The sequence below is a fragment of the Scleropages formosus genome, chromosome 12 (genome assembly GCF_900964775.1).
Source record: "Scleropages formosus chromosome 12, fSclFor1.1, whole genome shotgun sequence".
In the NCBI taxonomy this organism is placed as follows: domain Eukaryota; kingdom Metazoa; phylum Chordata; class Actinopteri; order Osteoglossiformes; family Osteoglossidae; genus Scleropages; species Scleropages formosus.
In genome coordinates this window covers 21,832,608-21,846,699 of record NC_041817.1, presented here as the reverse complement: position 1 = coordinate 21,846,699, position 14,092 = coordinate 21,832,608, and the positions used below count along the sequence as shown (strand labels likewise).

General features: G+C 45.7%; 1 protein-coding gene across 1 annotated transcript in view; it reads left to right on the top strand.

Annotated features, from left to right (window-relative positions):
• Nucleotides 1–3,610: 3,610 nt before the first annotated feature.
• The window catches only part of LOC108928485 (E3 ubiquitin-protein ligase SH3RF3-like), a 101,654-nt gene continuing 91,172 nt past the window's right edge, over nt 3,611–14,092 (top strand). Inside the window, exon 1 of the mRNA XM_029257103.1 lies at nt 3,611–4,581. Coding sequence (XP_029112936.1) covers nt 4,204–4,581 — 378 coding nt within the window. The 5' untranslated portion in view covers nt 3,611–4,203. The remainder of the gene's footprint in view (nt 4,582–14,092) is intronic.

Below are 14,092 nucleotides of genomic sequence, written 5' to 3'. Positions count from 1 at the left end.
TTGCCATGGAAACTGCAAGTCAGCCATCCAACTCTAATGAAAGCATCATTTAATTTGAGAAATGTGTGATGCTTTGTTGGGCACTTTCATATTTCTTATTACTTTCAAACTGGGAGGAGCATCTTTTAGGCTCTCTTAAAACTTTTTTAAGTTTAGGAAAGGTGGAGTTCTTTTAAATTCCATAAAAGACAGCTTTAATGGTACAAATATGAAACAATAGATTTTTTAATCTTTAACATTGACTTCGTAGTTTCAATAGTCCGAAGAAAGATGTGTGTCAGTAGGGCTGCTTTATGACTTAGCCTTGAATATTGCAGCCCTGTCTATAAATATTACATGCAAAACATTTATAGATCTATGATCAAGTAAATTTTCAAAAGCAGATGTAATTTCTGACAGGTTCTCACCAAGTGTGTGTATGTGTGTGTACACATCCTTATTCTGGATCTTTTTTTCAACAGCACCAAGTGAGTGCTGTACGAAAACACAAGCGATTATGCCTAAATATTGGCGACTATATATATTTGTGTTCCAGTGGTAAGTGGCCATTTTTATATTTCTTTTATCTTTTGAAACAAATACTCAAACACGCAAACAAAAAGAATGGAACTGAGCCGGTGACGCCAGCAGACTGAAATCTATCTTGGCACCTTGACACACCGGAGCTGTTGTTGCCGGCTGTTATGCCACAACATGTGTGCTGGTGTTTATTTTAAGTTGGCATGGAGGATGGAAACTTTTAGATGGATACATGTCAGTGCACGACAGTTTCAGTGAACATTTCGAGGGTTTCTGCTCTCCTTATCAAACGCCATTTCCAGCCCACACTACATTTGTTTGCACGGCTTGTCAAAGGACACTGAAATAATGCTTACAGTTGCTCTCCAACGGTTTGCCGTGCAGCTCGGCTGCGGTGTGAAGATCTGTCTTTGTTTCTGTACGGTCCTTTTTTTCTGGGACAGCACCAAAAAATATGCTTCTAGGTTTCTACAGTTTCATTAAAACATGCATGATGCCTGTCCTGTGCAGATTCGCGCTCATCCAGTCCTCATGCTGCGCTCACATGGGACGCTGGAGGAGATGTGCATCTTTATTCTCTCAGCATATTTTCAGTGTTTGTTAGTTTTAGACTGTCTCTGTTAAAAAAATCGTACAAATAGGCAATAATTAGAAACAAATGCTTTGTTATTGTGTGAGCATTTGGCCAGATTCTTTGCATTGTCTTTCCTGGGTTATGGATAACATTTGGAAATCACTTGCATCTTTTTTTTCTGCTCATTATGTATTTATGTACTTGCTCATTATATACTATTTGCACCAAACTGCACTATGGGAACAGAAATTGATCACTGACATCTAAATATGGCAGTATAACATATACTGCATTTATTCTATAGCTTGATTTCCAGAGGATGAGGGAGTGTGGTGGTGCGGTGGGTTCAGCCAGTGCCTGCTCTATGGTGGGTCTGGGGTTCGAGCCCTGCTTGGGGTGCCCTGCGATGGACTGGCATCCTGTCCAGGGTGTGTCCCCTCCCACTTCGACCATGTGCCTTGTGTTGCTGGGTAAGGATCTGGCTCCCTGCGACCCTGCTTGGGAAAAGCATTTGTTGACAATGGATAGACTTCCAGAGGATGCTAGGACCACATAGATTTGCCATCACATTAGAAAAGATTTAAGCCTTAAAAAAGACCACAGCGCTATTATGTGAATAATCATCCAGTTGTTAACAAAATGCTGCTGTTCTGGATACTGTAGGGCTCTATGCAGCTCACCTAAAGAAAACAGATTAATGACCATAATGCCCTTCAGGAGATCCTAGTGGTAGTACATACTGTACAGTATGGTTTGAAAGTATGTGAACCCTATAGGGATGGTCATTATTCATGTATAAAATCTAAATCTTAAATGTATGAATAAATGATTCTGATTTACACCCCTGATTCTTCTTACCTACTTGGCTTAACCAATGCAACTTGGGGTTCACTTATTTTTATACCTGCACTACTTGCATGTTTCTACTACACATATGATTTCCTTCAAAGCAACATATGGATCTGGTTATTACACACCTATTGTGTCAGGTGAGAAACACTGTTTCTTATTAAATAACCATTTTGTGGTAAAAGTAAGGGACGCAGGGGGTTCACATACTTTCAAGTAGCACAGTATCCTGTGGGTTTGAGTTTACACACAATAAACAGTGTAAAAGGAAAGAGAACAGGTTATATTAGTGCAAAAGAAAGCTGAGTTTATTATAGTAATTTTATTATGCATTATGCCATAAGGGCCAGCAGATGGTACAGTGGTTAGGACTGTTGCCTCGTGATATGAGGGTCTCTGATTCAAATTCCCCTCCTGCTGCAGTCCCCTTGTATGTATGTATGTGTGTGTGTGTGTGAGAGATAATTTTTTTGAACAGTGGGAACCATTTCATTCCATGTTCCACAAACTGCAGATCACTAAGAACAGATGCTGAACATAGATGGCTACAGAATGCCACACATGCGTGTTCTAAGCATCCTTACATGTGGGGTATTGAGAGTAATTGCATTGATGAATAGCTGAGCTACAGTTAAAGTGCCAGGGATTGTGACTTCTCGCGCGTTAATTATTCATATATACTCTAAATGCAAATACACACCACTTTCCATTACAAGTGTTAGCTCCTCTTGCGTTCTTCTTAAAAACCTGCAATCTTCCATACAACAGGTTGTTATAATCCAAATTTAAAAAAAAAAAATAAAAAATCCACTCCCCTAGGGAGACCTTTCCTTTAACTAAGTTCACAGCTGAGAAACCTTCTGATTACAGCACAGTATAGTACAGTAGTGTGTTTTTTTTTCCTAACACATTAAAAGCATCAGGTTCCGGGCAACGGGGGGGTGTGGTGACACAGTGGGTTTGGGGTTCGAGTCTTGCTTGGGGTGCCTTGCGATGGACTGGCATCCCATCCTTGGTGTGTCCCCTCCAGCCTTGCGCCCTAGGTTGCCGGGTTAGATTCTGGCTCGCCGCGACCCCCGCCTGGGACAAGCGGCTTCAGACTCTTTGTGTGCGTGTGTGTGTGTGTGTGTTTGTTTCCGTGTACGTTCTCGAAACACACGCCACTTCTGCGAGGTGTCGCCAGGGGGAGGTGTGCTCTAAGGCGTCGCTTCCAGCGCGTTCACGGACTAGCGCGCACACGCACTCGCACTCGGCCCCTGATCTTCCTTTATGACCCACTCCCACGCAGTGAACGGTGCTAAACCAAAAACGCGTGCATCTGCGCTATAATATCACTAACTGTTGATGTATTGTTTGAAAATGGTACATTATCGGGGCAGCTGGCGGTGTAGGAGTTTGCACTGCTGTCTTTTGGATCCGAAGGATGCAGGTTCGCGTCCCATCTCTAGCAGTCGTACCTGAGCGAAGTAGTTGTATAAATGGGTGACTCATTGTAATTAGGTTAACGCTGTAAATCACCTTGATATAAGTATAAATAGCGAAGTTGTGACTATGTATGTGGCGACACCACATTCGAGTGTCGCCATACGAAGTTACAGCTCGCTGTCCTTAACTTAAGCACTGCGCCACCCGCTGGCCCGAGTGTGAAGTTCTAATTGTACTACCGGACCCACGGAATGAATGGTGGTCACGGCGAAACGTCTCAGAGACACTTTTCCGACTCGTACTTCGCAGCGCACCTTGCAAACGAACGAGTCTCCTTCACAAACACCGTTGGGCGCTTGACTTCACGGCGGACGCTGACCGGGAGAAGACGGCTTAGTTTTTATGTAAGAGGTCTCGTCGTCCGGGATTGTCCCAAGCGCGAGCGCGCTCTGCGAGGCCGCATCGATTCCGGCCAATCCAATGGGAAGTAGAACGTGGGGAAGGAGCTCGACGCCTTTCGCTCGCTCTGATTTCGCAGGTAACCGAAGCGTCTTGAAGGGGGAGAAGGGGAGGGGGTTGCGACGCTCGCGACGCTCTCGGCGCTGCGGGTCCCCCCCCTTCTCTCTCTCTCTCTCTCTCTCTCTCTCTCTCTCACTCACTCAAGTGAGCTCCCTACGCGCGCGCAGCTCTCCGGCAGCCCGCTCGCTCGCTCGGCGCGAAGAAGCGCGTCTCGCGCGTCCCGTCCCCGCGCTCCCTCCGATGCCCCGCGTCGCGCCGCGCGCCGTGCGCAGCCCCGAGCTCTCCCGCGCTCCCGCGCCCACCGCCCCTGAGCGACGATGGACGAGTCGTCGCTGCTGGACCTGCTCGAGTGCTCCGTGTGCCTCGAGCGCCTGGACACCACGGCCAAGGTGCTGCCCTGCCAACACACCTTCTGCCGCCGCTGCCTCGAGAACATCGTGAGCTCGCGGAACGAGCTGCGCTGCCCCGAGTGCCGCATCCTCGTGGACTGCGGGGTGGACGAGCTGCCCGCCAACATCCTGCTGGTCCGCTTGCTGGACGGGATTAAGCAGAGACCCAGGAACGGAGGGAGAGCGTCCCTCACCGGGGTCTCCCTGGCCGGGGTCTCCTTGGGATGCGCAGCCGGCGTCGGCGCTTCTCCCCCGGGCACCGCGATCCGGGAGCTGCCCGCTGCGACGCGGAGCTCTCCGGTCAAGGTGGGTGTCTGTCTCCAGTCCAGGACGGGTGGACGGGCAGTTTCGTGCTGGACACGTCATGTGATGTGTGTGTCCTCTTGCGCAGTCGTCACTGCTGGTGTAACACAGTGACAGTTTCAGTTTGTCCGTGTTTACAGAGTTCGCACAGAATCGATCCGGATCAGAAACAGCTGAGCTGCTACTGAATTGACAGCTGATAAATAGCTGACACAAAATAAAAGAAAATTAATAGTTAATACGGAGCCGATGAACAGCTGATGCTGAATCGATACCCGGCTTACTAATAATTGATACACAGCTGATGCACAGTTTTAAACAACTGATAAACATTACAGAAGAAGGACACGTCGTAGTTGAACTGATACTAACTGATACGCAGTTGATACAATTGATATATTCGGTGATTGATAGAGTTGATACACTGTAGCACCAGGCAGTGTACTGTATATACTGTAGCCACCCAGGCAAGAGTGATTTCGGTTAAGTTGATGTACTTGGGTTTGAACAGTGAAATATGTCAGGCATGAAATATGTCTTTCAAATATTTTTCATCAAGTGTTTTTGAAGGACACTTTCCATCCCTCCCCCCCAGCGATTCACTCATTGTCCCCTGAAGTGCACTTAATGAACTTGTAGAATAAGTCTCCCACATTATGCAAGAGGCCAGACTTGCATTTCTACACTTTTCCAGCTGTCTAACTTGAGTGACACCCAGACACCTGGGCTCGGTCCCGCTTTTTGCTCTTCATCTCGATATGTTCCTTCTTGAAACGCAGAGGAGTGTCGGCGTGCGTTGCGTGAGGGCCGGTGAAGACACACAACGGTGTACTCGTGCTCCTCGTGCTGCGCTCGTGCCGGGTTTATTCCCGTACATCGTGGGCTTGTGGTTCTTTAAAGATGGAACGTATTGTCTCAAACATCCTGCAGTTACTTTTTGGGCTTGGTGGCGACAGGAGGCACCGAGTCGCCTCTTTCTGTTCAGTGTGTCGTGTAAATGAAACGCACCAGCGACGCACATGCCAGCTATCTCATATCCCATACATCATGTGAAGGGATCCTGCCAGTGTGTAACTGGAGCAGCTGACCCACTTTTTAAAGAGGAACCTGGTTGTCACTGCGAGACTTGTCCCCCCCGCCGCTGAAATGTATCCCCTTGGCCTGTGGGAATGCCGAAATGAATCATATCCACTGTGTAATAGCTACACACAGCCTGCAGCGTCTCTTTTATTAATTTACCTTCCATTGTGGGTGGGGTGATTCTTTTCCCATTTGGACAATTTGTTCTCTATGCTGTCTGGGCTGCATTCTTCCCGGGATGCCATCTGAGCAGTTGGAGAGTCTGCCTACCAGCAGGCTGAGAGCTGCCGTCTCGCTGTTTGCTTTAACCTTTTGTGAGACCCTGTTTGTTTTTGTCACCCGGTCAGCGACTAGCTCACCCCCCAGGTAGCAGATCGCCGCTGAGGCTGTGAACGAATCCACCAGGGCTGAGGCTGGGAGAGGCAGACCGTGCACAGCGCCAGTTCAGGCAATGTAGAGGGCTTTTTGTGTTGTCATTAATGTTATTTCACATTACATTTATTCATTTAGCTGACACTTTTTTCTCTAAAGCAACATGCAGTGTTAAAGTTACAATTATTTACACAGCTGGGTAATTTTACTGAAGCAATTTTAGGGGAAGTACCATGCTTAAGAGGTGGGGATCAAACCTGCCATCTTTGGATCCAAAGCCAATAGCTTTAACCACTGTGCTGCCAGCTGTCCCTATTTTGACAGAAGGGGGCGTGGTGGTTAGAGGTGTCACCTTGTACTCGAACGAGGTGGGTTTGACCCTCTGCTCTCCTGGTGTTCCCCTGAGCTAGGTACCTATCCAAGTAAAAATACACAGCTTTATGAATTGATACTTAATTATAAGTAGCTTATCAAACAATAGCTTTCCACTATGATGTCTCTGAGAAAGGGACCAGCTAAATGGTTTAAATAATATTATTTTATAATAACGGGGGTGTGGTGGCACAGCAGGTTTGAGCTGTGTCTGTTCGCTGCTTGGGGTGCCTTGTGACAGACTGGCATCCCATCCTGGGTGTGTCCCCTCCTTCTCCAGCCTTGTGCCCTGTGTTGCAGGACCAGGCTCTTGTTTGCCATGACCCTGCTTGGGATAAGCAGTTTCAGTCGGTGTGTGTGTTTTATAATATAATGTAAATTGTTCCATCACACCTGGATGGGCCTTAGAGCTGATGACAGGACCTAATGGTCGGATGGACCATGGGCCTTAGTCTTAAAAGGGCAGGAAGTCAGTATTTTATTTAAAAAAAGGTATAGCTCAGTCAGCTGTTCTTTGGCAAAAAAATTATATTTTTGAAATAAGTATATCATTATCATCATATCGTTAATATTTACAGTATGAAATGTTCTCAGGAATGACAGGAACGCATGGCGATAGCATGTTCCTGTAACCTGGACTCTCCGAAACAGCACTTAAGGTGAGAGCTGGGAAGGTTTCAGTAAGAACTTCTCTCTTTGAACAAAATATGATATGGAGGCAATTTGGTTGAACTCCAAAATTTGAAACTTATCTCACCCCGCTTTAGTATGTTATCTGACTCCAAATTAAAATATTACCTCCATCCAAAATAGGAATTTATCTGGAATGAAGTTATCACACTTAAATTAAAAAGTGTTAATGTCACAAATGTGTGAGACTCAAAATAAGAGCATTATAACTATAAACTAATACATTAAACTAATACATAAAGTTCAGTGGCAAAACTTTGGAACTTTGAGTTTTGAGATTGATGAGTTTATGGGTACTTAATATGTGAAACTATGATGAAACTTAGGCGGCTTGTTTAGAGGAAAGTCTCATTTTAGTGTAATTATATTTAAATGTAATGAAGTAGTGAAGTAAATATATTTGAAGTGAAATAACAAAGTAAATATATAGTAATTAATGTATATAGTAAAAATATATATAGAAAATTAATGTAAATATTTATGAAGTGAAAGAAAACTGATAAAGTCAGTCAGTATGGCTACACACTGAGGTTAGAAGATGTCTCTCTTTTTCAGTTCTTAACTTTATAAACCTTATTTTGAACATTGGCCAAACCAGGACTCAGCACACAGCTTTACTTGGACAGAAGCATCTTTCCTGTTAACAGTTGGGCCTTTATAGGCAGCATGGCATTTCTTAAAATTCCACTCAGCCCTCCTCACATTTATTCATTTAACTGATGCTTTTCTCTAAAGCAGCTTACAACATTAAGGTTACAATGATTTACCCATTTGAATAGCTTGGTAATTTCAGAACCGCTTGTCCCTTACGGGGTCACGGGGAACCGGAGCCTACCCGGCAACACAGGGCGTAAGGCCGGAGGGGGAAGGGGACACACCCAGGACGGGACGCCAGTCCGCCGCAAGGCACCCCAAGCAGGACTTGAACCCCAGACCCACCGGAGAGCAGGACTGCGGTCCAACCCACTGCGCCACCACACCCCCCTAGCTTGGTAATTTACTAGAGCAATTTAGGGTAAGTACCTTGCTCAAGGGTACTGGAGCCAGAGGTGGGGATTGAACCTATGACCTTTGGATGCAAAGGCAATAGCTCTAACTACTACACTACCAGCTGTTCCTGAGCTTGCTCGCATGACACACTCCTGACGCCTCTCTTTGAGTGTCACAAGACCCCTTAAGACACTGTTCTAGACCCTCCTCTCTAAGACTGAAATTTCCAGAAGTAGCCCTTAGTGTCTGCTCCCCGACGGTACAAAAATCCCAAAGTTCACAAGGTCGTCCTCAGCAAATGCAGTACAGTCCCCTGACAGTCCGGCACACACACCTTTGTACTCGCTGCTGTTTTCGAATTTTTAGGAGGTAATTATTTTACCGTAGCTGTGCAGCAGACCGGGAGGGAGACAGTCTTTGACGGTCGTAATCTCCCTTTTTCTCCCATGACAGCGTGTGTCTTGTCCTGTAATGGAGACGAGATCACACCCAGCACCCACCGCTGCCAACTTGTCCCGCAGTGTTTGTCACGGTAGCCAGACAAGCTGAGAAACCCCATGTGAGACATCCACAGAGAGCCTGCTGGTTCTCCTTTCGCAGAATCCAAAAGAAGATCAGGGGTGCAGTGAGTGTGCCAGAGGTGAGAGAGACTGGAAAAGGGTCTCTTCGGAACGGTTTGCTCCTTTGCAAAATAGCACATGTAAAAAAACAGAGTAAAACATGTAAGGCCGAGGTTGTTTCTTCCACCGCGATCTGGATTGCCGTTGCTTGCACGGCTTTCCCATCAGCAGTGCGAGATGAGAGGGACCTGGGTTGCATCCCACGCTGGCAGCGGATTATTTGACACGATCGGTGGGCAGCGAGCAGATAGCGGTGGGGCTCTGTCACAGACAGGCCTCTGTGGGCAGGGGATTATTGAATACCACATTTACTACCCTGCCAGCAGACCGTGGTGGAGGAATTCCGGTGCTGGATTTGAGATGTGCCCTAATGGAGGGATTCTCCGGACTTCCCCAGAATCTATCAGTCGGGTAGAGTTCGGTCAAAGTGGGCGCGTGGAATGAAGTGGCACACGAGTCATTTCATGGGGATTTATGTGTCACAGTTTTGGGAGGGATAAGTGCAGTCTTTTTTCAACATGTAATTCCTAAAAAAAAAAAAAAAAAAAAAAAACTTTTTTTTTTTTGTAAGCCAAATCAAAGCATGTCATTTTATTACTGCTCCAGCTTGGACAACATTTTTGGGAAGATGTCTCAAATGTATGTATTTGTGAAGCATGTTTGCTGCCTTTGAAGGATGTATGGATGGACATGGCTATGAGCTGGAGCCAGGAGAGAATCCCCATTAACCGTAATCACACCGTTTCTCCCATCTGTATAACTCGCGATCTACTATCCTCGCACCCTTGCCTCGGTGCTGTGTCCTGCAGGTCTCGTATTTTCAGACGTGAAGGACTTCTCACGCACTCCGGAGGAGTTCCAGTCACGGTGCGCTGAGGAGCACGCTGTGCAAACTGGCAAAGCTATAACTCAACCTTCTCCAACTGTTGGATCCCATCCACGGGTTTCTTCGGCAGATAATGTTTTAAACGGTAGCTAAATGGAGGGAAACAGAAGGGAGAAACTATGAGCCTGGTCTTGCGAGGAAAGTGATTTATATTTTTCCTCTCCGGCCTTGCAATAGTCACTCTGGGAGAGCTTTGGTTTGTGAAGTCTTCTGTGAAGAGTAGTCGTTTAATTCAATAGCGCAGACGCCGAGTACAGCAAGGGGCCGGGCAATAATGCAGCCTTAAGAGGACACATGGCAGCGGAAGCGGAGAATAAGGACAAATTTGTCGTACTTAAAGAGCATTACACTAAAAGGCCATTATGACGAAGAGTGAAACCGTTTGTACACACCTGTCCTCACCCTAGTGCCTTTAGACAAACTCTTCTGCCTTTGTCTACTGAGCTTTTGTTAGCAGTGTAAATATGGTCTGAATGACTAACAGCCGCAGTCAATTCCCGTTTCCTTTTTTTTCTTGGTTTATGAACAGCATCGGGTCGTAACAACATGCAGGTGTAGACAGTATACTGGGAAATTTCGGATACATCACGTACATAGGGTGAGGACTCCAGGTCAAGAGGTTGCGATATATCACAGGCGTGATGACAGAGCACTGTCTGATATGTTCCAGAAAGGCGTCGGGACGTTCCAGAATTCCTTTGAATTTCGTGCAGATCAAATTTAAACACTTCAGTCATGCACATATACTGTATACAGAGCAGAACATCAGGTGTACAACACAGTATTAAAGCTCATTTCCTTGCCAAGTGTGTAAAAGTTGGCAGCCTGTGTTCCATAACTTCATGAAAAAGGGAATTTGAGTTGAGGTTTCTGAAGACAATAGATGGGGGAAAAAGTCAGACGTTTTGCTTTTTGAACTCCATTCCAGTAGACTTGTCTCTTATCACCTTCCTAGAATAAATCTGTGGAAGTGCAAAGAGAGGCTTTACATTTGAAACACAGCTGCGATGTCCTCGGCAACATCCTGCAAAGGCGCAATGGAATGAGGTAGATTCTGTGAATGAGCCTAAAGTTTTGCTTCTGGATTTCGACGGAGGTGCGGACAAGAAAGACTTTGGCTCATGTAGATGTACGTTGATCATCACCGATCACTGATTCATAACCACCATTCATAGTCACTGAAAGACAAGTCTTGTTCGCATGAATCCCTTAGTGCATCACGACACGTCTTTTCCAATTTCCACGTTTTCCCTGGCGATTGTTTCCCTCGCATAAGGGCAGAAGGACCCGAATGCAAACAGGTTGTGCTGAACGCTTGATGGCGGCTGGAGAATGGTGGCCTGCGGAACCTGTCATCGGGCGATGCATCACCCCTGAGACCTAATCGATGAAATCCATTATACTTTTGTAGGACCCTCTCGATGCCAAGAAAGGGCCGCCGGCATCGCTTGGTGGCCTGGCCCTTCGCCTTGGAGCATGCGTGACTCTCGGTCGCACCTGGAGAAGCCGACCGGTGGGCTCTTCCACACACCCTCATCCACTCCACGAAAGCTCTGGCATTGTGTCCAAAATCGGAACCAAAAGACTCCCTGCAGAGCGTTCGTCTCACTCCAACAGGGACAATAACGTTTATTCTATTTCGCTTGCCAGGGTCGCTGAGGGATTGAAAGGGAGTAGGAGCCACAGCGGATTTGCCAGTGACCTTCATCGGCGTCGTTGACTTTGCGCTCTGTGAAGAATAGCTGCTCTGAGACCTTGTGTGTTATTGATAGTCTCGTCTGATTTGTGCAGCTTTGGAAAAAAAAGGAAAAAAAAACTTAAATAAAAAGAATAAGGAAAAAGGGTGGTATTTTTAGTAGTGAATAAGCCTCGACACTGTTGTCATAGTGATGTAATAGCTATAACACGCTTGTTTAAAACGATACAATGACAAACTCAAAATTAATGGTGTCAGCAGTGTTATTCCAGCAGATTGTAACTCATGTTAGAAGGGAGGAAGAAAAGGTGTTTAAGAAAATACGAAGGCTGAAGATACAAAGGAATCACGATGCGGTCACTATAAACAAAGTAAACAGAATGATGTTTGGTGTTATGCAATAAGATGTGATTTTTCTTCTTCTTTTCACCACGGCATTAACATGTCTCAAACTGTTAGATTAATTAAATCAGAGTTAATTTTGTAAAATGGATTAAACTGTTTCCTTAGCATATAGATTTTTTATTCACGTTGCAAAGATATATAATTAGAACCGTGGCATTAAGGCTTTTAGAGGAAGAACTCAATGACTGGGAGCTCGAGAGACTGCATTGTTGTTTGGTATTAGGGAGGATTAGAGATTTATTAGTTATTAAGTGCTCCCGTGGCCCTGCAGAAAACTTAGTGGAGATTATCTCCGCCGTCTGCTGGCATCGTTTTATTGGTCAGTTTACAGCGGCGAAGAGTCGGTGGACAGCGAGGCACCTCTTCTACACCGACAGCCCTTTGCGATGACTGGATTATGGAGCTAATCTCCCTTTTTTGTTTAATTTAGATAAATTCTCACAGATTCAAGTAAATGCAGCACAAGAACAAATGGTTACAGTATTCAGCATGGGCAATCATGTAGCATTGTCTAAGGAGATGCGAAAAAGGTTATGAAGTTTCCCGAATTTATTTTTTTTTTTTGCATTTTCTCTCAATTGTAATTGTCTGTGTTCTTTGGCTGAGTTCCGTTCCTTTCTTTTGCCCGTTTAAAAATAAATAATTCAACTATGTTGACTTTGTTTCTCACATCTCTTTTTATCGAGCTAATGAATGTGGCGTACATCCACGCCGTTGGCGAAACCCATTAAGAGGGCGTGCACTCAATACCAGTTTTTAATAAGTTTTGACACCGTTGATTGTTTTTCTTTAAGAGTTTATTAGGATGAAGCTCAGATCAGCAGTTTGAAGGCACACTTTATGTCATATGCAATGCCTTTAAAGCTTTTCATGACCATGGCTCACTTTATTGCCCTTGCAGTTAATTTGATGGCGAACACAGCAGCGCAGGAGAGACGTCGGTTCGATGCTTTTCCTCTGCGGCATGTGGAGCAGGGTCTTTGGTGTGCTTTGTTCTTCAGGTTTAGAGACCCCGTCTCATTATTTATTTAGAGCGGCGAAGCCTAATTTTGAGGGTCCCTTTGCCCCCATTGCTTGACCTGATTTGAGGCAGAGCATAAAGAGTACGTCTTGTTCAAAGGGCGCTTTGTCTCTCGTGACACACAGCCAACCGAAGAGGGAACTTTAAAGGATCTTTTGATATCGTGTGAAGGGGAGTGTTATATCGTATTCATAATCAGAATATGGAAGAGGTGTCTAATGAATTCTTTGGCAACGGGATCGCTCGCAGGCATCGGTCAGTTTCCCGCAGGCCGCCACGGCGCCGACGATGCGAGCACGTCCTACGAATAAGCCCCTGGAACGGCCAGCGGGATTTGAGCAGGAAGCCCGCAGCGGTTCATTATTCCTTTGCTGCGGCCTCGACGTCTGTCTTAATGGGACTGTGGGAATGTCGCTCGCCTCCTGTGTTCCATTTAGCGTCTAGTAGTCCGGGTTACTGGATGTACTTTTTGGGCAAACTGTGATTTCCAAGACAGGTGATTAAAGCTATATTTTGTTTTTAAGCAAAGAGATGTACTTTCTGCTAAATGGCTCCTCAATGGGACAACTGTCTACAGGATGAACCTCCAAAGCACTAGTACTCCGAGATGTTCTGGGCCGTGCTGAGACCATCTGATGATGTGATGTACATGCTGTGGGTATGCGATGCTCTCAATCCCAGTTTCTGTCACCATGGAGATTGGGGGGCAGGGCAGGCCAGGAGTCAGGTCTGTTTAGCAAACAGCCTCAGTGTTGAGCATGGCTCCTGTTCCCAGGAGGTTAAGAGGTCAACCCCCCCACCTGACCCCCATTGTCGCCATTTAAATGTAGGGGGAAGACATTGTTTGCCACAGCGGTGAAATGAACGAGCAAAGGCGCTCACTTTGAATGACAATTAGACGGCCAACGGACGAGTCAAAGCGATTTTTAAAAGGATATTGAAGAAAATAGGGGGGCCATACTTGGCGGAGCGGGATCGAAAGGTAAACCTTTTAACAGGGTTTGAGCGCAGTCACCACTTCTTTTTCTAGCCTGCTATTTTAGTAATGGCTTATTCTGTTTCTTTGTAAGAAATGAAGAGGCGCAATAATACTGATGTTTCTACTCTCCCCTTCTGTTTGCACGAGTGTCCAGGTTGGTCCTTCCGTTGAGAATATCCATTTTGTCATTGTAATGCTAATGAGGTTCTGCCAGGGAAGTCTGGAAAATTCTGAGTCGTGCTGGTGGACGTGACACCATCATTTATCAGAAATCAGGATTTTTTTGTAATTAGCAAAAGATACGTTTTTCACCTACCTTAGTGTCTGGGTCCAAAAAACATCAAAATGCAGGCCGGTTGTGAACCTGCGCGATTTTGTTCACTCGAGTTTGTGTTCGGCGATT